Source organism: Engraulis encrasicolus, chromosome 2, assembly GCF_034702125.1.
Source record: "Engraulis encrasicolus isolate BLACKSEA-1 chromosome 2, IST_EnEncr_1.0, whole genome shotgun sequence".
Taxonomy (NCBI): domain Eukaryota; kingdom Metazoa; phylum Chordata; class Actinopteri; order Clupeiformes; family Engraulidae; genus Engraulis; species Engraulis encrasicolus.
The window spans coordinates 45,194,517-45,220,511 of NC_085858.1; the positions used below are offsets into that span (position 1 = coordinate 45,194,517).

General features: G+C 43.9%; 2 protein-coding genes across 4 annotated transcripts; both read right to left on the reverse strand.

Annotated features, from left to right (window-relative positions):
- Positions 1–1,650: 1,650 nt before the first annotated feature.
- On the reverse strand, positions 1,651–21,321 carry nucb1 (nucleobindin 1). Of its 3 annotated transcripts, XM_063189284.1 has the most exons (13): positions 21,170–21,321; positions 18,497–18,623; positions 17,785–17,892; positions 15,085–15,217; positions 14,360–14,463; positions 11,443–11,628; positions 10,005–10,095; positions 9,029–9,087; positions 8,190–8,282; positions 7,636–7,725; positions 6,746–6,919; positions 4,598–4,736; positions 1,651–3,763 (listed from the first exon to the last, which is right to left on the reverse strand). In XM_063189284.1, exons 2-13 carry the CDS (start codon positions 18,620–18,622, stop codon positions 3,687–3,689), a joined length of 1,380 nt encoding a protein of 459 aa, XP_063045354.1. In that variant the 5' UTR covers position 18,623; positions 21,170–21,321; the 3' UTR covers positions 1,651–3,686. The 3 variants fall into 3 exon arrangements, with proteins under 3 accessions (XP_063045354.1, XP_063045363.1, XP_063045345.1); XM_063189293.1 differs by lacking the exon at positions 21,170–21,321 and having other exon boundaries at positions 4,610–4,736; positions 18,497–18,631; XM_063189275.1 differs by lacking the exon at positions 21,170–21,321 and having other exon boundaries at positions 18,497–18,631.
- Positions 21,322–22,540: 1,219 nt separating this feature from the next.
- ccndx (cyclin Dx) lies at positions 22,541–25,542 on the reverse strand. The gene is made up of 5 exons (XM_063216231.1): positions 25,486–25,542; positions 24,971–25,129; positions 23,830–24,045; positions 22,997–23,317; positions 22,541–22,750 (listed from the first exon to the last, which is right to left on the reverse strand). Exons 1-5 carry the CDS (start codon positions 25,540–25,542, stop codon positions 22,583–22,585), a joined length of 921 nt encoding a protein of 306 aa, XP_063072301.1. The 3' UTR covers positions 22,541–22,582.
- Positions 25,543–25,995: the final 453 nt, after the last annotated feature.

Sequence of the window (25,995 nt, forward strand, 5' to 3'; positions counted from 1 at the left end):
GAATCGCTGGCCCCTGTCCAATGCCCTCGCTCCATAAAATAATAGAAGTAGAAAAGTAATTGGAAAAAAATCGAATCGAATCCCTGCTTTAAGAAATCCACATCATATCGTTATGTAGGCTGTGATTTACACCCCTAATACAATGCAATGGGTCCATTAGCCCCAGTGTTGGTAATCCTGCATACAAACACAAATGCATACCACTGAAGTGAGGGTGTGTGTTCCAATATGTGACCTTGCGTCCTCCACTTGGGCTTGTGGTCTCGCCCCGCCTCCTGGTCCCTCCTCCGTGGAAAAAACATTACGTTTCCCCAGCAGTCCGCCTAGCCAAAACAATTGTTGGGGGACTATTTTTCATTCACCATCCAGTTTGCAAATGAGAAAATGACTTTACAATTCAGCTTTTGCGAGATATTGAAATATAATGCTGTTGTCAGTGATGTCATCATGACATATTACTTCCTGGTTCGAGGCCACAAGCGCAAGTGGAGGACGCAAGGTCGCATATTGGAACGCAGCCAGGGTGACTGACAGCTGGGGTGGCATCCTGAGAGGCGGGGCCATGGGAGAGGGTTGAAGGGGAGAGGAGTGGGGTGGGATGGGTCAAATGGAATGTGTCAATCAATTCCAGAGGAATGTTTGGCAGGAATGCACATCTTCAGAGAGCTGTGAGCCAATATTCCCTTTGCCATGCATCACAGATGGACCACAAGGACCACAATGCTGAGAGAAAGATACTCAAGAAGAAAAAAAAAGAAGAGCAGCTGCACCTGGAAGGATGGAAAGCCTTGACAGATAAATCAATTTCTGTAAGGGGGGGGAGAAAGAAAAATCTTTTCCAGCATGTTGAATGCACATGGTGAAAAACACATGACAGGAGGAGGAGAAGAAAAGACCAGAACATTCCAAAAATCCACACTTACTCCAGATGACAGTGGGCAGTCATGTGTAAGCGGGTAGGTCGTCAGACTTGTAGCCCAAAGGTTGCCGGTTCGACTCCCAAAACCAGGTTGGTGGGGGGAGTAATCAACTGGTGCTCTCCCCAATCCTCCTCCATGACTGAGGTACCCTGAGCATGGTACCAACTCGCCGCACTGCTCCCTAGGGGCGCATTGAGGGCTGGCCCCTTGCACGGGTGAGGCATAAATGCAATTTTGTTGTGTGCAGTGTTCACTTGTGTGCTGTGTCACAATGACAATGGGAGTTTCCCAATGGGCTTTCACTTTTTACTACAGATGGGTAGGACATGGGTCAATATGGAGTGGTGAGGAGAAGTATGCAGAGGTAGGCAACAGGGGGATACAAAGGGATCAGTTCAGGGCTGGACTGGGGAGAAATAGGGCCCGGGCACTTTTGGCTTAAAAAGGGGCCCCTAATACTTCGCGGCTCAGAACTGAATCACCGGTGGGCCCCGCACCCTCGTGGTGGGCCCCTTTTTTCAGAAATGTAATAGGGCCCACGAGGGTGCAGGGCCCACTAAGAAATGCCCGCTATGCCAGATGGCCAGTCCAGCAGTGGTTCAGTTGTTCCTGGCCCCATGGAAAGGGGGGAACCCAGAATTGGCAGAATTTGTCCCAAAGCTGTCAGTGGACCACACACACTGAGGCAGGCAACATAGTGCTCCTAGTTACCAAACCAGACCGCACAGAATCCTGTTAGAGATCTTTTATTAGGTTTTACCAATCAACCACAGACATGAACACTGTTACCATCAGTCAGATGTTCGACTGTTAGGGATGTCCTGAGGACTGGTGCTTGAAATGGGTTTGGAAAAACACAAAAAATAATACAGCTTCCCTCACTCAGAACTTCGTTCCAAACTTGACAATGGTTTCAGAAGTTCCAAACCTTATGATGGTTTTATAAGTTTCCAAACGTTGTTTACTTCAACAATAACAACAACAAAAATGCAGGCACACACACACACACACACACGCAAACGCACACGCACACGAAAAAACAAAAAAAAAACTGAATATGCAAATGCCACTTGATGAAATAAAAGTATAAATTCCACAGAGGCGTCACATCACCATAAGCCTCAACAGTACATTCACAACATCTAATCACCACATGAAATTCTAGCTAATAAAATTGCGAGATCTCATGATTGTAAAAAATCAAACAGCATAATCTCACTCTGCTCAGTAACTCTACTTACAAACAAACAGTGGAGACATCGCTGTCTGATCATTAAAAAAAAAAAAAAAACGAAATTAAAAAAACAATTTAGGGAGTGGTGGGGGAGAGATAGTGCAGATAGTGCTACAAATGAAGAAACAAACACCATGCATGCTAACAACACCATACCAAAGCAGCTAACGCTAACATAGAGCAGAAGGGAGAAAGGATAGCCAGGGCATGCATGTGAGTGTGAGAGTGTGTGAGTGTGAGTGTGTGTGTGAGTGTGTGATTAAACATCACCAATACACTCGGAGGTGGAGTAGGAATATAGCACTCGTCACGTCATGTCACGTCACTTCACGTGTTCACTGGACACTCATAAGACACCATGTTGAGGTACAGTATGCTGAGAAAGTCTAAAGGCCATTCGTTCCAATGAAAAGAAAATCAAAACAGAGCCAAGATCTCAACTGAAATGTGTGTGCAAAAAGAACTCTTATTGTGCCATACTTGCAAAGATGCATTATGGGTCTAGCATAGTGTTTCTCAACCAGGGGGCGTTGGGGAGCCCTAGGGGGGCGTTGAGAAGGATAAAGTTGAGAGGGGGCGGTGCTTAGTTGTCATTGAGGGCTTTTTTCAATACTCATGAACGGCCATCCGGATACTTTGCTCTTAAATTTGCGTTACGCCCCTTTATGGGTGAAAACAAACCGAATGTCTCATTGACTTACATGCTACATCGGCTAGCCTAAATGAACACATTCCATGCTTCAACCACGGCTGTTTGGCTATTATTTGAACAGCCGGTAACACAACACGTTTTCGGCATGTTGCGCGTGAACAACGCTAGTCTACTAGGTCCCTATCTTTCGTTTATTAAACCCCAACATCACCAATTGACTTGCATGGGTCGTTTTCCCCCACAAATGGGCGTAACGCACATGGAAAACGTCACGCCGTTCATGAGTATACAAAGGGGGCGTTGGCATGCTTATGATGAGGTCAAGGGGGCGTTTGGAGGCTTGTGATGGGGTCAAGGGGGCATTTGTTTGGTCTAGCATGAACTTCTGAAACCTGGTGTGTGTGTGTGTAGTGTGTGTGGTGTGTGTGAGAGAGAGAGAGAGCGAGAGAGAGAGCGAGAGAGCGAGAAAGAGAGAGAGAGAGAGAGAGAGAGAGAGTGCGAGAGATTGCGAGAGAAAGAGAGCGAGGGGGGGGTAGCAGCAGTCAGATGATGAAGATATTTGGGTGGGGGAGGAAGAAAAAGTCAGAGGACACACAAGGAGGTGGCAGGGCAGTCCTGGGGTGCGATTCTGGACAACATCGTCGCTATCCAAGTCAGCAACTTACTTGGTTGCAATGCAATTTCCCATTGGAAACCTAGTAAGTTGCTAACTGGTAAGCAACGTTGCTTTCGAGAAACGGGGTCGGGTCCTGCATGGCAGAGCAGGACAGGGCAGCCACCCTATAGGGCAGTGAGTGTGCGGGGCCCTCCGGTTGAGATGTGGGCCAAATACGGTGCAGGCTCTAACGTCTTGGGCACGGCCCGGCCCGGTCCAGTCCAGTTAAGGCGTCTGCTGTGGGAGGTTCTGTGGGGGCTCGGCTGGAACCTCTCCTTCATTCTGAACGGCCACTTTCCCAACTAGAAAGCAAACAAATAAATAAATAAAGTGAAAAACCTAAACTTGATCTTTAAAAGGTGCACTGTGTAGGATGGTGGCCAGAGTAGGTATTGCAACTGTGGTGCTCATTGAAACTGTGCTGTCTACTGCCAAATGTGATCTTTTCATGAATATTTACTAAATAATGAACTAATATTTACTAGTATGACCAATGTATAGTACGTTTTGCTATTCAAAATGGCAGGCAATAGAGAAGATCCCCTTTTTCATGTATGAAAAGTGCAAATTTCCCAGTCATAATAAATATTTAGAATTTGATGGTGTTTGTATTCATGAACAAGGTAACATTTGTGAATGGGCAGCATGAATTCTGGAAATAAACTACAAAAAAATATTACACAGTGCACCTTTAAACTTTCAGTAATCTTGCTGCGGAGAGGGACGGAACACGCAGTCAACATACACAACTCCATTAGCCTAGTAAACCTCTGTATGGGACCTCAATGGATGGGAGTCCAAAAATGGATGAGAGTTCAAAAAAGTTCTCTTCATTGACTCCCATTGGCTCCCATTGTGGTTTGTTCCAAATTTGTGCATGGGCTCAGTTAGACAGAAGATTGACCTAATCTCTCCACCGTTTAGAACTCTAAGACCAACCTCTTCAACTCTGTATTATTTCGATTTCAATTTATTAGAGCATAGCATCACAATGAACATGGTTGTTGCAACGCATTGTACAATGCATTAGTTCAGCATAACAGGTATCGACAATTGTGTCAAGAATTTAATGAAGAAATTGGATATGAAATGTAAAATTAAATATACTTTTAAATGAAAGATAAAAAAAAACACACCATTTTTCTCACCTGTCTCCTCTTGCTGTAGTTTGTTGATGCCTTGCTGGAACTGCAGTTCGCCGTTAGGGCCTGCGGGGGGCGCATCCTTCACTTCCTCCTGCTGCTGCTTCTGTCTCTGTGCCATCTCCATCACGGCCTGCAGGGAAACATGGAACACCTCAAGACCAGAGTTCTTTACCTCACACCAGGGCCCTATGGACCTTCCAATGGACCCCCCCCCCCCTTTGTTATATGATATTAACATGTACAACTATTGGAGTGATTGTGGGAGCCCCCTTTCTTTGTGGGCCATAGTACTCAGTCCCACTTTATCCCCTATTTCTACGCCCGTGCCTCACAGGCACACAACATTTCTAGTTGTTCGTTGTAAAAATGTGTCGCTCATTTACAAACGGGTCTTTTCGTTGAATATTAACTACTTGCTACCATCTTGAAATTTTCCATTCTGAGGTTATCATTCCATTTTCATGCTCAACGTACTGCAATCAGGTTGGAGACACAGAGTCTATGTCTCACCTTCCGTGTTTCCAACAAGATATCTACAGTTGTGGATGACCTTTTGGTTTTTGAGGCATGAAGGCCAACATAACTGTAACATGTACTCTGAAGAGAGTGGATAGAAAGAGTCAGCAAAGAAATTGCACACATAGGACCTTTACTACAGAGAGGCTTGTTCACAGCCACCTACGTACAGCTTGATGTCTGCTTACACAAGCACTTCCAGGTAGCTGCACAAGAGTGCGACGATAACCTCCCTGCAGCCATTAATATCATGTCCAATCTCCAGAACACAGGCGCCCCGGGCAACACGCACCCTTACAAGTCACCATAGCAACGCAATATGAGATTGCGCTTGAGCTTGAGGCCATTTTATTTACTGTGGCTGCTACTGTGGGATAATTTTAGTGCAGCTTAATCTAAGCTGTAGGAGAAAGAGGCGCGAAGAAAAAAAGGATATATCAGAACAGAAGCGCATTATGACTTAACAGACTTCTTGGGCGATAGCATATGACAAAGCATGTCAGGGGAAAATGTAACCTCTGTTTATAGCTGCAAAAACTCAGTTTCTCAAAGTCAGTTTTCTTCACTGTTTGGCATCTTGCAAACATTTGTGACTTGTAAAAGATAATTTTTGCCTAAATTGCCCACTGTTGGTCATCTTGATGGTACATTTTTTCTTATTTGTAGGAATACTGTATGTGTTAATTAAAGTAGCGCCATAGGCTACATGGGCAGGTCCTGACTGGTGAAGAGATGCATGCCAGTGAATCTGTGCTACAAGTTTCTCACACAGTTGCCGGTAACTCTACCCTCTCTTCTGCAGTCACAAGGCGTAGAAACACACTGGGAAGCACTTGGGATCACCCACCTGCTCGTACTCCCTTCTGGGCCTCTAGGGCCGTGCCCCTCTCCTGCCTCAGACAGGATCTACCATGTAGTGCTGGGACGATTAATCGACTAATCGTGACTAATCGACTATAAAATTAGTTGGCAAGATTTTTTATAGTCGACTAATCGTTTCATTTAATTCAATGCTTTTTTAATTTACTTTTCTAATGCTTTACTACTTTATTGAAACCTAAAATTGCCCTGCACATATGAATTGGACGTTGTATCTCGGAGTAAATAAGCTACTATCATGATTTAAAGCTCATTGTGAGCTCAGGGACCTAATTTTAATGGTTTCTTTCTTTTTTCCCAATTTCTTTGAAGATTAAAGTGCTAGAGCACTTGAAAATTAATCGTTTGACTAATTGACTATTCGAAAAAAATAGTTGATAGATTAATCGGGAGGAAAATAATCGTTTAGGACAGCCCTACTACCATGTATCTTATACCAAGGTATCTAGGTACATACTATGACGATCTTATACCCAAGATCGGAAATAATTACATTACATTGCATTTAGCTGACGCTTTCATTTATTCAAAGCGACTTACAACTATTCTTTTTCAGGGTATTGGTTACAGTCCCTGGAGCAATGTGGGGTTAGGTGCCTTGCTCAAGGGCACATCAGCCATGGATGGAGATGTACAGATGTCTGTAGGGAGAGGTCACGTGGGATTCGAACCGGCAACCCTGAGATTGAAAGACCAACTCTCTAACCACTAGGCCACAGCTATCGGTTCTAGCTCCAGACCCACCTGTTGGTACTCCCTCTTCTGGGCCTCTAGGGCCTTGCCTCGCTCCTTTAGGATCTCCTGCTCCTGCCTCAGGGTCTCGGCCCGCCTCCCCAGCTCCGCCTCCTTGTCCCGAAGCTCCGCCTCAAAGCGCTGCAGCTCCTCCTCAGAGTACACCGGCTTCTGCCCGTCCAGGGTCTGGCAGACACACGAGCAGATGGGGGCAATTGGATTATGGCCAGGGCAGCACAATGTATCAATATTGCAAAATCAAAATTTGGGATAGGTGTATCGCAAAAATGACTGGTATCGCAACATTAAGATTTGCAATAGTTGTATTGCAAAAATTGCTTAAATTTTGATAAAAAGCCAACATTCATGACTAAAAATATATATTCGCCATCGCCGTAGACCAGCATGACACAATCGAGTTTCCTAATTATTCCTGATATCGTGCAGCTCTAATTATGGCATTTATAACCAAGACTCTTTGCTCCAGCACAGAGTTTCACAAAGTATTTAAGACAAGGGATCACTCCCACACCCCCCCAAGGCAAACTGACAATTTGTGGCAACACCAGAAAATGAACCATCATAAGACACCCTACTACAATAGCAAAAAGAAAGTAACTAAATATGCCACCAAACCAAGTGTTCGACAGTAAATACATATAGTTCAAAAGGGTGTTGCGCCTTTAAGTTTGTAGCTGGGAGGGTGCGTAGGTTCCACAAAGTAATCCGTTAAAGTAGGATCTTGCACACCACTGATGCCGATGCACAAAAAAATGTAATGCATGAGGAAAATAAAGAAAGTGCTACCCAGTGAAGTACAAAAACGTTTTCAGACCAACATTTCAAAATATTTCTTTGTGCATCAGCATTAGTGGTGTGACAGTAAATACAGCCATCCTCACCTCCCATTCTTTGGGGTTGTTGAACTCCTTCTTCTCCGTGGACTTGAGGAACTCGTCCAGGCTGACTACACGATCCTGGTTCAGGTCCACCTGTAGGCTCACCAAGAACAGCTCCAGTCAGAAAAAGAAATACGCTTCGGTGTGTGTGTGTGTGTGTGTGTGTGTGTGTGTGTGTGTGTGTGTGTGTGTGTGTGTGTGTGTGTGTGTGTGTGTGTGTGTGTGTGTGTGTGTGTGCCACTGCGAGTGAGTGAGTGAGTGAGTGAGTGAGTGAGTGAGTGAGTGAGTGAGTGAGTGAGTGAGTGAGTGAGTGAGTGAGTGAGTGAGTGAGTGAGTGAGTGAGTGAGTGAGTGAGTGAGTGAGTGAGTGAGTGAGTGAGTGCGACTGCGAGTGAGTGAGTGAGTGAGTGAGTGAGTGAGTGAGTGAGTGAGTGAGTGAGTGAGTGAGTGAGTGAGTGAGTGAAAAACTGTCAGAAAGACAGACTTAGTCATACACAGAATGACAACAGAGACAGAATGGAAATGCACAAACAAAGGTAGAAGAACAGTGTTGTTTACATTTTTCATGACGTGCTCCCTCATCCGCAGCCGCTCCTCCTCCATCTCCATCATGTCGTCCTCCTCATTCTTGGGGTCGTACACCTTCTCCAGCTGAAAGACATGACGACACACATGGGAGGAAGTGAAGTAAACAGGTTAAAGCAAGATTATATGAACTTGAAGTGAAATCCGCTTCTATTCATTGTCTCCATTTAGCCACAAATTCAATCCTAAATCCAACATACCACTTTTTTGAAAACCGATATGAGTACATTATTGTCTCTACTTGCTGATAACGAGTACAGATACGGATACTTTTACCCTTAACATACAATGGAAATAAATGTACAGTCTTGTTTTTTTCCACCAGTGATATTTGTTTTATTGTCCATTTCCATGTAGATTTAAATGTTGTAAATGCAGCACCTTTTCCCATGCTTCTTAAAGTTTCAAGTCAATGGAACGTGATGAGAAGTTGCGTTGTTCTTTGCGCCTGGTATCGGCAAGTGTTTGACGGGAACAAGTATGAGAAAAAGCAAGTATTGCATCCCTACATACATTTCACGGCTACGCCACTCTGGTAACAACTGGGCATGCAAGGGGCAGGAAGCGGCTCTATTTACTATGGTTTTCTATTGACGCTGTGGACAACGTGTCAGAAAGGTGGAATTATAAGATGCTGATCTGTTTTCAACTGTACTTGCAGAGTTTGTGACGTGATAGGGATGATTTGTATACCTTTCACAAGGCATCCGATTTTTAGTAAATGTAGAATTGAATGTGTATAAGGGGTTTTGAGTGATAAAGCAGGTGGTTGCACCATAGCATTTTGATATTGTTGTATGTGGCTACTATACCTCTTTGGTGAAGAGAGCCTCCAGCTCCTGCTCATCCAGCAGCCCGTCTCCATTGGTATCTGCTCAGAAGGACATGAAAACACAGTCAATACATTACATTACATTATATTACATTACATTACATTTGGCAGACGCTTTATAACCAAAGCGACTTTCAAAAGACGACATTATCATAGCCAACATCACTAGCAAATACAAAGTGCACAGGAGATATACAGAACAACAAGTGCAGATGCAAAGACGTTTTTTTTTTTTTGTTTGTTTGTTTGTTTGTTTTTTTCCAATCAATGCCAAAACAAAGATTTAGGTCAGTTTGCTTCGGCATTCTGATTAGTAGTGCGAGGAGCTCTTTGGTTAGACATAACTCAGAGATGTTTGAAGAAATCCAAGGCACTCTTCGTCTTCATTGAAAAGCTTTTAATTAAACGGGCTTTAAAAGAACAGAGTCAGTGCCAAGCTGATAAAGCTACCTCACTGTTATGAGGTTATGGCCTGAAATGCATTGGACAGTTAGGAGTTTGATATCTGATGATTTGTCAGGGAAAGTGCAGAAAAGATTATTTGTGTATAGGCGAGAGACAGTATAGAGACAGTGACAAAGAGAAATAAGATTGCACATAGTCGCTGTATATGAAAGAGATGTGCATGAATATGGATTTAGAGAGTGAGTGTGAATGAGTGAGTGAGCAACAAGTGTCTGAATATGAGGAAACGAGTGCGTGTGTAAATATGTACCATGTTCCCAAATAAAGTTTAATGGCACAGCATTTCGGACTCCCAGTCCTTCAACAAAGTGCAACCATTGTGTGCAACCATTGTACTTTGATTAAGGACTGAGAGTCCGAGACGTCGTCCCACTACACTTTGTTTGGGAGCGTCGAACAGTGTTCTTTTCCTTTCAGTGAACTTCTGTTTGGTCCAGCAGCATGTGTGATTGATGAGCGTGCATTCTCTGACTTTGCAAATGTGTACCAACCGTGCAGTTTGAAGAAGGTTTTGGGGTTGAACTCTTGTGGGTCCAGTTGATCGGTCTCCTCCCACACCTCTCTCAGCTGAGCCACACTGCCCTGGAGGAGAGGGAATAATCCACACAGTAAATACACACAACAAACTAGTGTCGCACCTATACCGATACCAGTATCAGATGGGGCCCGGATCAGCACTAAAATGGCGGTATTGGTATCGGCGAGTACCAACAAATAGGGCACCGATACCATTTACCTAGCCAGGCCGTGCCCTCCTACTAGTGACGCAACACCTTCAGCGTTGCTACTAGTCAGGTCAAGAGCCATGCGAGTACTTTCTGAGCTCCTGAAAAATGGGGAACTCATCCCACTTTGTAGAGAAGCAAACAACCATTAGGAAACCAAGGGAGGCTGGTCAACCATGCCGTTTGGGAAATGTTAATCGTTATGCTCTTGGTCAGACCAAGTCTCGAAGAGATTTCAAAGTCGATGATAATCAGGCTACCATTTACCGACACTTGAGTAAATACACAACAAACACAGGAAGGTGTTCAAATGAATGAGAAGGGAAAACAGGTGTGGCGTTAAACCGCCAAGAAACAAATGTCAACAGAGCCATGTTTACACAAGAAAAGGGTGAACATTGAAACAAAATGTCTGCACACTTAAATCCGTACACAAGAACAATCCGTACACAAGGAAAAGCATCAAGGGTTGCACTATTTTCCGTCAGCTGGTCAGATGTTAATTTGTAGGTTTATGCTATTCAAGGTCACCATGTTATAAAATTATAGGGGATTCATAAGAGGATCTCACTGTGTATAGTATAGTATGTATAGTTCCATTTGTTACAGAAATCTATAGTTCTGTTCCATAGCAAACAAACCAACACATTATTGTGCTTTCATACACTCAAATTTACTACAATTATCCTACATACAATTCCCCAACCCTACATTTGGTACATTTTTACATGTACATTTTCATGCAGTTTACATTTTGGTGTTATTTTTTTATATTTGCTGTTTTATATTTGTTTGTTTGTGTGTGTTTGTTTATTAACCAAACATAACCGTTAAGAGACACAGGAAATGAGTGGGGAGAGAGAAGAGGAAAGATTCGGTAGAGGACCTCGAGTCACAATCGAACCCGGGTCAACAGTGTAATGGTATGGTGTCAGGTCATAGAGGCACCGTGCCGAGCCCCCAAGGTTGTGTGTTTTAATGTGAGGCATACTGGATCAGTGGCCCAGCCGTGGCTTAGTCGGCTGGGCACTGGACTGCTACGCGGGTGACCCAGGTTCAATTCCCGACCCGGGTCATTTCCCGATCCTCCCCCCCGTCTCTCTCTCTCTCTCTCTCTCTCACTCATTTCGTGTCCCACTCTTCACTGTCCAGTCTAAAACAAAGTTGAAAACCCCCCAAAAAACTATTGTTTAAAAAGGCATACCGGAGCGTTGACTTTGGGGTGCTGGCGGTGTTTCTCCTTGAGCTCCTCCATCCTCTTCTCCTCCTTCTCCCTCTTCTCCTGGTCCAGGCCCTTCAGGTACTCCCGCCGCTCATGCTCCTTCATCATCTCGTAACGCTTGAACTCCTCGTGACGCTCCGTGTCGTAGTTCTCCAGGTCCTTGGTGGCCTGCCAAACACACACGCACGCACGCACACGCACACGCATGAGGATTCACAATGGTCGAGGCATATGGGATTTTGCTCATAATTCAGATTACCAACATTCCACTGTTTAGAGCAGGGGTGAGGAACCTTTGTCATTCGAGGGGCCACTTCAAATTTGTCCTGGTGTGCATTGGCACTGCCCTCACGATTCAATTCCATTACAATTTGAGATGTAAAAATTAAATTCAAATCGACTAAATTCGATTCTACGATGCATTGCAATGAGTTACATTTCTACTGAAAGCAAGGCAAATTTTCATCAGTCATGAAGCAATACAAGCAGGCAGGTGATGAACAACATTTTATTGACTGTATATCAGCTCTGCAGTGCTTTAATTTAATTTGATTTAAAGTTAATCTACAGTAATCCGTAAATGCCCTCAGAAGTAAAAAAATATGCCCACAGAAGGAACTTGAAAAAACATGCTTGTTAGGTTCAAACCCTTAACATTTGTAAATATGAAATACCTGAAATGAAAGACACAGAGAATCAGTAATTAAGTTTCAAACCGGCTTGGAGAGCGGATGGGGAGAACCGTCAGCTACCATTTTCCCCACTCGTTCTAAACGATGTAATAGCCATAAGTCATATTTATTGAAGGATTTTCCCTGATAACAATTATCTCTATCCGCTAAAGGGAAAAGGGGGCGTACCCGGATAGAGATTAATTCATTCACACACACACACACACAAACACACGAACACACTAGCCAGGCTGCGCCCTCCTAGTGACGCAACACCTTCGGCGGCGCTGCAGATCGAATCTCGATTGCAAGTCTATGATAATCAGGCAACGAACACACAGTCCTTGGCCTGCCATGTGGAGATGCAACTCTGTTGTGTTTGGGCATTCCATTGTTCTGGTACAGATAAAGTCCTCGCACAGTCCAGTAAGCGTTTGCTTAGCCTTGAACAGGAATTCTTGAATGTGAAAGGGCACATTTGTGCCAAGGCAACAGGTTTGCTCTCATAAAGAATAAAATACAGTTCCAACATTTCCCCCTGTTTATTCTTTATAGAGGCAAACATTAACATCATCCAGTGATCACTTCAAATGATTTTTTCTTTAAATAGGTACACTTAGAGGCCCCGAGCATAATCCCCTGGGTCAGGGAACAGATCAGGGACCTGGATGGAATCGTCAGATTGGTGTGGAGGCTCATGGTCTCCACCAACAACATCATCATAGTGTCATCGACATCACTATCCTGTCTAGTTAGAAGAGCATATAGGTTTGACATTTTTTCTTCCATTGGTGCAATGGCAGTGGTAATAAATCTGGTGCACAACACTCTAATACAAGGAATACAACAACATCCACATAACGTGAGGATCGACGCAAATATTGCAATAGACATGATTATGGACGCTGCCAACTGTTTGTATTGGCCAAACATGTCAGAGGAACCATCCCACACTGAAGTATCGACCCCGGAGTGGTCTCTCATTTTCTTTTTGGTTGAGGGATCCCAGTCCCTCTATCGCCCTGGTGAGACTTCCGTCATCTGCCGTATTGTTCGGTATGAAGGAACAACATTGATAACCAAAAATAGAGCACACACTCCTATCGGCCAAAAGCATATCAACCGCAATACGAGATTGGAATGCGATTAGGCAGGTTGCCTTCAGTTGTTCATGGATGGCCCTGAACTCGAATTCAGTTTTGTTGCCCAGCGCCTGCACATTATAGTGGATGTTGTTCATTCTGTCCATATTTTTGTTTATAGTACACCACCAACATACAAATGATTCAAACCCTGATGCAATTTGATTCCACATTGTAGCTCTCTTATGTTTGTTTTAGGTTAGGTTAAGGGGTGAAGTTTCAGAACAAGGTTTCATTTAACATGTGCCCTATACACATATTTGTTTAATGCACTGATTAATCCTAAAATATCTCTCCTGTTTGAGACATGTGCCATCCACATGACTCAATAAGACTTAAGTAATTTCCGAAACAGACTTTGAGCACAGTAAATGATGAGAAGTAAACATCTTCCAACACCCTCCAGTTCATGGGTGCATGAGTGATTCTACGATTCCCCTACGCTTTTGGCAAAAGCAAAAAGTCAATTATCAGTATTTTTCCCAACTAAATGACCTAGATGTTTACATAGTGCCAAACAAACAAATTGCCAAGCTTAATCTTAATAGTTAGTGGAATTGGCAAATCAAATCCACGGACTTAAAAGTGTAGCCGAATCAGAGAATCACTCACATCGATTATGGCACTTGCCGAATCGATTATTGAACTGTCCTGCCCCGCATCGCAGTGCATTGTATAATTAATTATTTTTGACACCACTACAGTCTCGTGTTAGTTAAGTACTGTAAATATCCTTGAGGAATATCATCCTAATAGATGTCTTAGGTCTTCAGAATCTCCTCTACTGGTTGTGCCTTGCGCCAAGTCTAGACCGGGTGAAATGGCATTTAGTCAGTATGCTGCAAAATGCTGGAACCAACTTCCTGTCCAAAGTAGAACTGCCCCAACAGTATCTTGTTATAAAACGAAATTAAAAACGGCTTTATTCTCATCTGCCTTTGGTGATAGTTAATTACATATAATCTATAACACACTATAGTTTATTTTTCTTCTCTTTTCTCTACTTTTTAGCACATTAAATGACATTTATGCATGATATACAAGTGATTTTGATTGATTGACTGATTGATTGATTGATTGATGTACCGTGGCGATGAGGAGCTCAAGGTCTTTGGCCTCAAAGGTGTTCTGGTTGTGAGGGTCCAAGTGCTCAAACTGTTTCAGGAGAGAGGCGTGATCCAGTTTTACACCTGCCACACATATGAAGAGGTAAAAGGAAAATGAGTTCATTAACGACATCCTTGCTTATTACTCACAACAAAAAACAATACAGAACATCGAATAATGTGCACAATGCAGAGGCAGACTTCAGACTGCATTCAAGGTCACAAACTGAATTCAAGATCACAAGTAGAGACAGAGAAACAGAGAGACAGATAAAGAGACAGAGAGAGAGAGAGAGAGAGAGAGAGAGAGAGAGAGAGAGAGAGAGAGAGAGACAGAGAGAGAGAGAGAGAGAGAGACAGAGAGAGAAACGGACGGAGAGACAGATAAAGAGACAGAGGCCAAGAGAGAGAGACAGAAAGGTGGATGCGCGCAGTGCGCAGTCGTCCCAGGTGTACTAAACTTTGTATTAGTTTTTGCTGCTACTAAGTATTGTACCCGAAACACAATTTCGTTGCCTTTTTGACAATGACAATAAACTCTTGATTGATTGATTGATTGACAGACAGACAAAGAGAAACAGACAGACAGAGCGCCAGACAGACAGAGCGCCAGACAGACAGAGCGCCAGACAGACAGAGCGCCAGACAGACAGAGCGCCAGACAGACAGAGCGCCAGACAGACAGAGCGCCAGACAGAGCCATACTTTGTGTGTTGGTGCTGTCCATTTTGGCCTTCAGCAGCATCCGTAGACGGGACACTTCCTGCCTCTTCAGTTCATCCAGCCTGGTCCTCACATGGTGGCCTACCAAGTCCAGCTCCTTACTAAGACGGCCACTCTGCCATCGCAACCAAAAACAACGACAACAGGTGCAATTGGCATGAAAAGGTAACAGAAACAGAAAGTAAAACTCATGTGGTAATGTCATGGTAATGGTTTTGGAGAGTAGGAAGGCCATGAGACAAAATAATTATCAGATGGTTAGAAAAGGGTTAAAAAACAAGACATGGTAATATAAATGTCCAAAATATACTTGGATTTTGCAAGATGCATAGAGAGAATAAAGGACATGTAGCAGCAGACCGATCAATAAGGCATAGTGAATGCGGGGGACGTGATGCGTGAGGTGGCAGAAGCATGGACGTAATTTTAGGTGTGGACGGCGGAGAACAGGTCCACACCACATTTGAGGTAAACCTAGCTTGTCCCTAGCCTGGCGACGGCCTCCTATGTACTCCACCCAAAGATTTTGGCTCCGCACATCGTCTGGCAAAAGCCTCGAGCTCGGTTCTCTCAGCGTTTAGCCAATCAGCAAACAGTTGAGAGTGGTGACGCAGAACTCACCCGTGAAGTCAGTTACTGATTGGTTAAGGTAACTATATCCACACTTTTGTTTTGTTATTTGTATGGTCTTGCGACGCTACATCATAACAGTCATGCTAATAACATACCTGCAAACTCAGGAGGGTTGAAAAAGGTGACAAACTATCGCGAGCCCCAACGCACCCCCCCCCCCCCCCCCCGCAAAAAAAGAAAAATATAATATTTGTATTACTAAATTTAATTATTATTACTTATTATAATTATAATATTTAATTATTATGATTTTAAATGTGCCCCTCGCTGCCCATGCTCTCCTCCTCCACCACCCTCCTTTCCCTCAGTGCTGCCAAATTAGCCTATCTCTGTGCTATTTCCAGCTACACTGACATGAGCACACAACCTCCTGTCTAGTGTCTACCTCTCAACATTTCACATCATCCATTTTAAACATTTCCACCCCAGTTCTATTTATTCCATTTCATTACCCCCCCCCTCATTATTTTCATTATTTGCAATGTAGTTTTTATTCTATTCCATTGTATTCGTTTTTATTCCATTTCCTTTGAAAACAGTGAATCACATCACACATGCCACATACATACACCGACATTTAGCATACAGCCAAACACAGACAGACACCCAAACACTACAAAACCTCACAGCCATCACTCAAACCTCACATACAGTAGGGCCTATAGGCCTACACCTCACACAAACACAGCATGCCTTCAACACGCGTCACACAAACTACACCTTTAACATAGGCTATACAAAAACACATAACCACGCTACAAAACTTCACATCCTCCACACAGCATCATTCAAACTTCACACACAGCCTAAGTCAAATACCATGGACAATGCACAGAAGAGAGGGAGGAGAGGAGAAGAGATGAAGGGAGAGGAGGACAGGAGAGAACACACTCACAGACACAGACACACGTGTGCAATAACGTGTATGATGTCTTATCTTATTATGCGAGTTATGCTGTTGCTTTAGGACTTTAAACTCCTCCAGGATTAAATATACTACCATGCGCTAGGAATGACAAGTAGGCAACTAGCCTACACTATATGTCGAAAATAAACAAACGTAACATCACAGAGAACTTTCATAACGTCGGTAGTTTTTTGTTTTGTTTGTTATTGTTTTTCACTTACTCGCACATCCATGTCAAATCCATGCAGGGTATTTGCGATCGCGTGGGCGTTATTAGGAAACGGCAAATCCATCGTATGCATTTGCGAGGACTTGGCAAATGTCAGACGAGGAATCTGACAGCTACGCTGACATTATTCTCCCAGCGCTGTCCTGCTCTGTCCAGCCCAAGCCGTTTTCGCTCCACCACACCACTTCATTTCAGCGTCACTACAGTTATTACTTGCATTCACCGACACCTAACCTTGCATTAACCACTGCCACATTCTTTATCACCCGTTGAAAACCTACAAAACCGAAGTAATCCGCGCTCGTCCTCTTATTGACATTTTATTTATCAACACCGGTTCCGCGCGGGCTTCAAGCCTTCAAACATGCAGCCAGTGAATGTGAAGTTGCGTCCTTGTGATTAAACGGCAGCCAATGGGTGTGGGTTACATCATTACCAGTGTTTATGGGTAATGTAGGAAATCTCGCCGTCTTTACTTATATCAGACAGGCAGCTGTTTACCCTTAGGAACTTCAGTCGGGCTACTGGCTACCCCCCCCCCCCAAAAAAACTCTTCGGATCTGCACGATTCACATAAGTCACCTATTTTGGAATCAAAACGGCGAATTTCGCCGAAAGGTGACAAGTTTGCAGGTATGTATCAAAGCACAATATGGGTTTTAATATGAATTCAGAACTCCAATGAACTTAAATGGCAGAGTAAGATCAGACAATTTTTCAACCCTCCGGAGACGGGTTCCTCTTGGCTTTTGCCAGAATGTTTGACAGAGTCAACATTCACTTTCGCCCAGGCTAGCTTATCCCCACCACTTTTCCACAAATATAATGCAAATATAGCTTACGTAGACAATTAGCCACACTATTATCCCCACCACTTTCCAAGCCGAACCTACACCTTTGGGCAGAAGGTTACCTTGATGTCTTCGGTGTTGGCTGTCTGGAGCTTCTCCCTGAAGTGAGGATCGGTCTCCAGCACCTCAATCACCTCCCTCAGATAGCGGTCATAGTACAGCCCTGTGTCCTGCAAGCAGAAATAAACCACAATGACAAACACTCCATCTGCTAAGGCATTACCCGTGTTAGAAATTTGCCCCCGTTATACATTATATATACATTTCATATACATTTATAACAGAATAGAAATGGACAAGTCATAATGTATTACTGAAGGCTCTATGCAATTCCTTTGTAGTGTAGTACTATGGTCAGAGATTCTATGAGTATTCTTATCCAGTCTCTCTACTATGGTGGTCGTAAAGTTTTTTTGGTAGAGTAGTTTATGAGGCTACGATATGAATGTAATAAGGACTGCAAGAATATCATGCAGTTTGGAACATTAGATACACAGTAGAATATAGAGCATGGATGTGTTTGAGTGGATAAAGGCCATGTGCTGGGTAGGTAGCACCATCTTTACACAGTTATGATGTGGGCCGAAACATGTTGGCAGTAATTTTAATTCAAACATGACAGTATTGAACATGAAAGTATTTGTATCAAAACGGTTTTATCTTAAGAAGAGTGCCTTGGCCTCCTGCCCCTTTTTTACAGTTATAATGTAATTGGATTCATGACTGTAGTATGGCATGCTGTGCATTATGGAGCAGATGTGTGCATCGCATTACCGCATTCTCATCGGGCACTTCCTCTTTAGGGGGATGGACTTCCTGTGGAGCAGGGTTGCGGTCAATGGGTACCGCCATCACTCCCACGGAGAGGGACAGGAGCAGCAACCAATGAGGAGCCATCATCCTTTTCATCCAACACAACATTAGCACACATTTAGATGAACATACAGTACGTACAATACAATAAAATGCTGCAAGGCCAGATAAATAACATTGTCACTTTGTCAGTGCCTCCCCCAGATTATGTTACTCAAGGTAGTAGCAAAGAAGGTGGATCTAACAAGGAGCGTCATTTTGTTTCTTTTCCGGTATCCACTTTATGTCGGGTGAACACCCCTTTAGGAGACCTTCGGTTAGGAGACCTTCGGAGTCCTGAGGTTGAGAATCAATGAAGTCCCCTTTAGCGCTGTAGATGGCGGTAGCGCACGTCTTGCGCAAACACCTCAAAAAGAGAAGAAGAAGTAGGGGACAACGCCCCCTTGGGAGACCCAACTTGAGCACATGCTTTTGCCTTGAGTGGGCGTGTTTTGCGATATCTTGCTCTAATTCAGTATTTTTGGTAGTAGGGTGTTGGCTGGTAGGTATTAGAGACTAGGCGATGCTAGAGACCAGGGGCCTATGTAAATCAGCTAGACAATGAGGAGTCCAGGCTCTTCTGGTAGATGATTTACTGTACCTCTTAACTTGACCTGGTTTACTCCTGAACCAGCTTCATAGTATAGGCCCCAGAGGTTCCCAAACGTTACCATGACAAGGCCCCCTATACACTGGTAGACTCCAGCCAAGGCCCCCTTACATGGGTCTTACCCCTTTCAGCACCATAGTCTACGTCTATTATTAGTCAGCGCCCTACTATTATGATAAAATAACGATAACAGTAGTAGTGTTCAAAGAGGCAAAAGATTATTATAATGCAGTTCTTAACTAAAGGGACTATTGTGATTGTTTAACTTTGGTTCATTTTGTGTAAATTAGTTATTTAATTTATGCAAGTATTTATTTGGTCATACTTTCTCTGCCAACCTGCCACGGCCACCCTAGCACCCCGCCGCGGCCCTCCAGGGGGTTCCTGGGCACCACTTTAAAAAAACACTGGACAATACCAATGTCAATGACGTTTTAGGAGTAGCAAAGATTCTTTTAATTCTACAGTAGCACGTCAGGGTGGTGCAACCATGGCTAATGCCACTACTGGATTCAAAGTTTTTTGCTTTTAGTGTATTATCAAAGTATTATTTTAGCAAATGATCTGTATTCTTAGAAGGATACCACCAGACATCTGAGCCCCAAGAAAGTCATTGGCCGTGTCTCAAATGCTGCACTTGTGCACTTCGGGCACTGTTTTTCAGTGCCTAGGGCGCTCACGCTGAAAATTTCAGTTGAGCCAGTGCACTGAAAGTACCAGGATGATCCCCTAACAATGGCTGAAAAATGCAGTGCTTGAATGATGGACACTGCACGCACTAAACGGCGGCCATGTTGACAATGACACGGAGGAAATGTGGCATTCAGTTCAGTAGAAGAGTTTGGTCAACAGTCTCCTAATTCTGTAGGTAATGTTGATGGGACACCAATCTTTTCATGCCATGTGCATTGTTAACAGTAGCCAACTCATATTTTGGCGAGCTAATGCCATGCTCAGCCGTCACTTCCAGCGAGGGCACAGTGCATAGTGCTCAATTTTTTCCACGACACTATGCACTACAGACCTCAGTGCACTGTGTGCACTGTGCACTCACTGTCAGTGCACTGACAAAAGTGTGTCATTTGAGACATAGCCATTGACTCTTAAGCATTTTTGGAAAGCAATTTCAAAATGCACATTCACAATGTGACATTTTAACAGTAAGTGCTGGGGGAAACCTGAACAACCTGTATCACCACAGATTATTAGTGAAAAATCCTCACTTTACAGGTAAAGGTTAGGCATTTCTGCAAAACCTACCAAAAATGGGACAATATCGTTTTAAGGCCATTCAAAAGGTACGCCTCACACATCCCATGTCCATTAGTTCTAATGATCTTTTATGTCAACCTGTGTCCGTCTTCTCTTTTTTTCTACTTTCCCCACTGGCTTTAAAGACTGCACGAAGCATGAATACATGCATGCATGATGCATCACCCTTGCATCACTCATTACCTTGAAACAAAAGAAGGAAGCAAGCAAGTAGCATATTGTACTAACACCACAGCTTCTTAGAAAATCTGTGGTAACACATTACCACAAGCTCACATCCTGTTCTACGATTTTGTCTCGCAGTCGCAAGGTAATCAAACATTACCTGAGCTAGGCCACAAGGTCTGTGGCTTGGCGAATAAGCTAATGTGATCTTCAATAAACAAACGAGCTCACATACCGGTACAACCTAAAGATCCGTTTCACACTGGACTAACGCCACAGCCCGTTTTAGCTTTTGAATGTCATCACGGGAAACAGTATGGTGTGGCCAATTTAATCCTCTATCAAGTGTACAGTAAGAACATAGAAATAAATAACAATACAGGGCTTCACAATACGAGTGGATAACAGACCCCTCTTGGTATATATATTTTTTAGAATGCTATGTATTTCAAGTATGTTGGGCAATTCAGCAGTGACATTTCCAAGAGGGGGCAACTTTAACCTTACCGATCATGTTGAAAATGCGTCACATATCCAAGCTCACTTACTTTATGATGATGCTGTGTCGACCAATGTATTTGCAATGTAATATTGCTATCTATACGCACAGTAAGTCGGTATAATACTTCAAGAATAATATCTAAGCATCCGCTTCAGATGATACCTTTTCCACCACTGCAGTTCCAACACAACACACTAGTGTGTGACGTCTTTATTCTGCGCCGCTACTGGCTTTGTTTTCAAAATAAAAGTTCCGATTTAGAAGTAAAAGTATGTAGTAGGTTGGTGATGTTATGTTATGTCTCTAATGACGCACTTTTGTCAGTGCACTGACAGTCACTGCAGTCACTGCACAGTGACTTTAGTTCATAGTGTCGTGGAAAATTTTGAGCACTATACACTGTGCCCTCGCTGGAAGTGACTGCATGGCATTAGCTTGGCAAAATATGAGCTGCCTACTGTTTACAATGCACAGCATCTGGTGGTTGTATTTCCATGTCCTTCACCCCAAAGGACAACAATCACACATACAATAGGCTACTTTGGTTGGCATGAAAAGGTTGGTGTCCCATCAACATTATTTACAGAATTAGGAGACTGTTGACCAAACTCTTCTACTGAACTGAATGCCACATTTCCTCCGTGTCATTGTCAACATGGCCGCCGTTTAGTGCATGCAGTTTCCATCATTCAAGCACTGCATTTGTCCGCCATTGTTAGGGGATCATCCTGGCACTTTCAGTGCACTGGCTCAACTGACATTTTCAGCGTGAGCGCCCTAGGCACTGAAAAACAGTGCCCGAAGTGCACAAGTGCGGCATTTGAGACGCAGTTTGTTGCTACTAAGAATGCAATAGCTGCAATGTGCTTAAGTTATAAAAATCAACATCCAAACAAGCTGCATTTGAACTCTTTCAAAGTGATTTTCTTATTTCTAGCTGTGCGTAGTTTAGCATGCCAACCAAGACAATGAATTGCATGCGCTGATTTCATAGAGAACAAATTCTGGAAATTACAGTCAAAAATTCTTTATTCTGAAAAATAGATACATTTCACACTATACATACTGTAATGTTATTCTGAATGAGTAAAATAAATATATGTGCTCATTTAAAATTGACAATAAAAAACAACAATAAATTAACATTTAAATAATAATTTAAAATGATAAAGAATTAAATATCACAATGTAAACAAAGTAAATCAGCATTGTAGGTAGGCAGTGCAAAGAAAAAAACAATAAATATGGCAACAGGAAAAAAACACTCCAACAAATAGGCTAATAATATGGCATAAATTAAAAACACATAAATAACAGCTTAATGTCACGAAAATTAAACGTTCACAGACCACCTCATTTTCATAAAAATTTACATCAGTTTCACTGATCAAAAGCATGTGGACACTGAGAATGGAGATTGATTCGCATATTCTTCTGCTTCGAAAGGAGTTCTCCCAGATTAAAAATCAATCTCCCTCAGGTCCGTGGGAGTGCTTGCTCTCTCGTCCTCGACCTCTTCCTCCTCCTCCTCCTCAGCCTTTCCCCGTGTTTCTCCCTGGCGGCCTCTGTTCCTCAGCCGCTCTTGGAGGGCGCCCTCTATCACGTCACTGTAGTATTGCAACACTGCCTGTTGAGAAAAGAAAGATGAAACATTACAGCATGCTGTGAGTTGTTCTCTGTATCTGTAACTTGTTACCCACACCACTAAGAAAAAACATATAGTTGAATAAAAACGATTAATGTAAAGCCAATGGCAGGTGATACAGTTGTTGTCGATTAGGCTTTCATAAAACACTTTGTGAGAATTGTGCAAATATAGACTTGAACTACTTAAAAAAAAACACACACTTTATTTCGAAATGAAGCTACTCACCAAGTCAGTCTGGCACAGTATAGCCAGCGTGGTGGCCATGTAGCTCAGCTGATCGGGGCTTTCTGAGGTCAGGCCTCTGAGGGCGGAGTTCACAGCGGCGGCGGCCACCAGCGACGGGGGGCTTCCCAAGAATCGGGAGTCACACACACACATGGCCACCAGGGTGTCACTGTGGCGCCGCAGCGTGTTGAGGAAGTCCCCGGAGTCTGGGGCTCCGTCTCGCTGCTCGCTCAGCGCCGAGACAAAGTGTGGCATGAAGTCCTGAGGGGTTACCGCAGCGACGTCCCAGCGAAGGGTTGCCAGGACGATCCTCTCCATCTCCTGTGATAACAACAACAAATAAAACATTTACATGACCACCCAAGTCTTTTTTTTTACACGTGTGTGTGTGTGTGTGTGTGTGTGTGTGTGTGTGTGTGTGTGTGTGTGTGTGTGTGTGTGTGTGTGTGTGTGTGTGTGTGTGAATGTTTTTGTCTATGTGTGTGTGGGTGTGTGTGTGTGTGTGTGGGGGGGGGGGGGGGGGGCGGTAATGTATGTGTGCGCGCATGCGTATGTGTGTGTGTGTGTGTATGTGTGTGTGTGTGGGGNTGGGGGGGGGGGGGGGCGGGGGGGGTAATGTATGTGTGCGTGCATGCGTACGTGTGTGTGTGTGTGTGTGTGTGTGTGCGCGCGTATGTGTACGTGCGTGTGTGTGTGTGTGTGTGTGTCTGTTGTCTGTCGGTCGGGTCTGTCGGTGTGTGAAAATGTGTATGTGTGTACAGAGAGACAGAGGCACAGAGAGATAGTAAAACACAGAGAGAGAGAGAGAGAGAGAGAGAGGCCAGGCCACTCACCCTCAAGTGGGAGGGCATGAAGTCGTAGTCGGCGGAGGCACAGAGGGCGTCGGCCGTGACCGTGTCGCTCTCGCTCAGCTTGGAGGCCAGCAGGACGCAGGCGGCCGCCACGCAGAAGGGGGACGCGGGCAGGGCCATGGAGGCCGACAGGAAGCGGTCCAGCAGGGACACGGCCAGGGGGAACACGGCCTCGTCACAGCCACACTCACAGCACACCTAGAGGACGGGAGGGGAATAATAATAAAGTGGAGCAGGTCAAGTCAAGTCAAGTCAATACAAGTCAATGATCAGCAGCTGATGTTATATAATTCAGTATATTCCAAAAATGGCTGAAGATATCCAGAGAAGGGGCATTACAAATGTCGGAAGGAGAATAATAATAAGGTGGAGGAAGTCAAGTCAAGACAAGCCAATACAAGATGCACAGTCAATGAGGAACGGAGGATGTTTCCATCACTAGAGGTTACATACAGTACATTCCAAAAATGCACAAGATGCACATTTTCAATATGGCTTCCCAAAGGCACAAGATGCACATTATCAATATGGCTTCCCAAAGGCACAAGATGCACATTTTCAATATGGCTTCCCAAAGGCACAAGATGAATAATAGGCAGTATAAAAATCAGTGCATGCCACTTGGTTCTAATTGTTTTTTTTAAGAATTAGACAAGAACATCACAAAAACAATACCAGAATAAAAAAACGTCATTACACAAAATATAGTGAATCCCAATGTAAGTAGAAAGTATACTCAAAGTTTTCACAACCATCATGCCTGATCGTTCATCTTCAACCCCAGCGCCGCAGCGTGTTGAGCTGTCCCCCCTACTTTTATGTCCTGGGAGCACAAGCAGCTGATCTGATACAGACTAATGTTTGAGCTGCCCTAGCCCCAGGTCAGACTGTTGACATGATGTGTATGTGTATGTGTCTCTGTGTGTGTATGTCTGTGTACTCTGCTTTACTACTACTACTACAAAAAAATAACCCTTCTTTGCATCTACACTTGTTGTTCTGTATATTTCCTGTGCACTTTGTATCTGCTAGTGATGTTGGCTATGATTATGTTCTCATTTGAAAGTCGCTTTGGTTTTAAAGCATCTGCCAAATGTAATGTAATGTAATGTAATGATCTCACCTCCAGCGCCCACTTGGTCAGCTCCTCCCGGCGCTCGGGGCTCCTCTGGATGAGTGCGGTGTAGAGGGCCGAGGGCAGGTACCTGCTCTCCGTCTGCAGCAGTCTCTGGATGACCCTCTGGCCAGAGGCGTTGGGGTCCCAGGGGGCCCGGAGGTTGGTCTGTGGCGGCTCCTGCATGACTGCAGAGGTAGAAGTCAAACTCTGAAGGGTGGGTGATCTTGGTGTCCACCGTGGTGCCTGCGGGGATGTTGCCAACCTGAACAAAATCAATTTATTTCAATTAAATTAAATCAAGGCAGGCATTTACAGAGAACAACACAAAAAGGAAAAAGCATTTAGTCTAGATTTTATGCCAGAAAAAGAAGTCATCATAAATATGATGTGACCAAAGATTATGGAAATGTTAAAATACCAATTCCTGTCAGTGAAAATAGTACAGCCACAATATTTGCATGCACAGACTGTCTTTGCAGCCCACTTATTTTGAGTTTGGTGGCTTACCTGCTCTGGACGGCCTCTTGCTCGTGCTCGTGCTCGTGCTCTTCCTCTGCACACCACAGTGAGACCGACATGCTTCCTCGCCGCTGCTGTTGTGGAGGTATAAGAGTTGTGTGTGTGTGTGTGTGTGTGTGTTAAAGTTGCTGTGCGCTGGAAACGTACAGTCCCAGTTCTTTGGTGGATAAGCTTGGTGTAGTAAGTGCTTGTAAAGTCCCTGAGGCAGGTTTTTTGGTCCAAAAAATGTACCAGACAAAAATCTTGCTGTGAATAAAAGAATAAAAGAAAAGCTGGCACGTAGATTTCTTTTTTCCTTCCAGTGAGAGTTTGGCTAAGTGCTACGTTTTTGGAAGAGTGGATGTGTATGCATCAGTGTATGTGTGTGCGTCTCCTCTACTCTTCTCTTCTCTTGTGAATCCTTGACTGACTTTCCACCCCTCCAACTATTTATACAAGTTCCCAAGTCAGGGACAAAAGTGACAGTAGTGACGAAAGAGAGAGAGAGAGAGAGAGAGAGAGAGAGAGAGAGA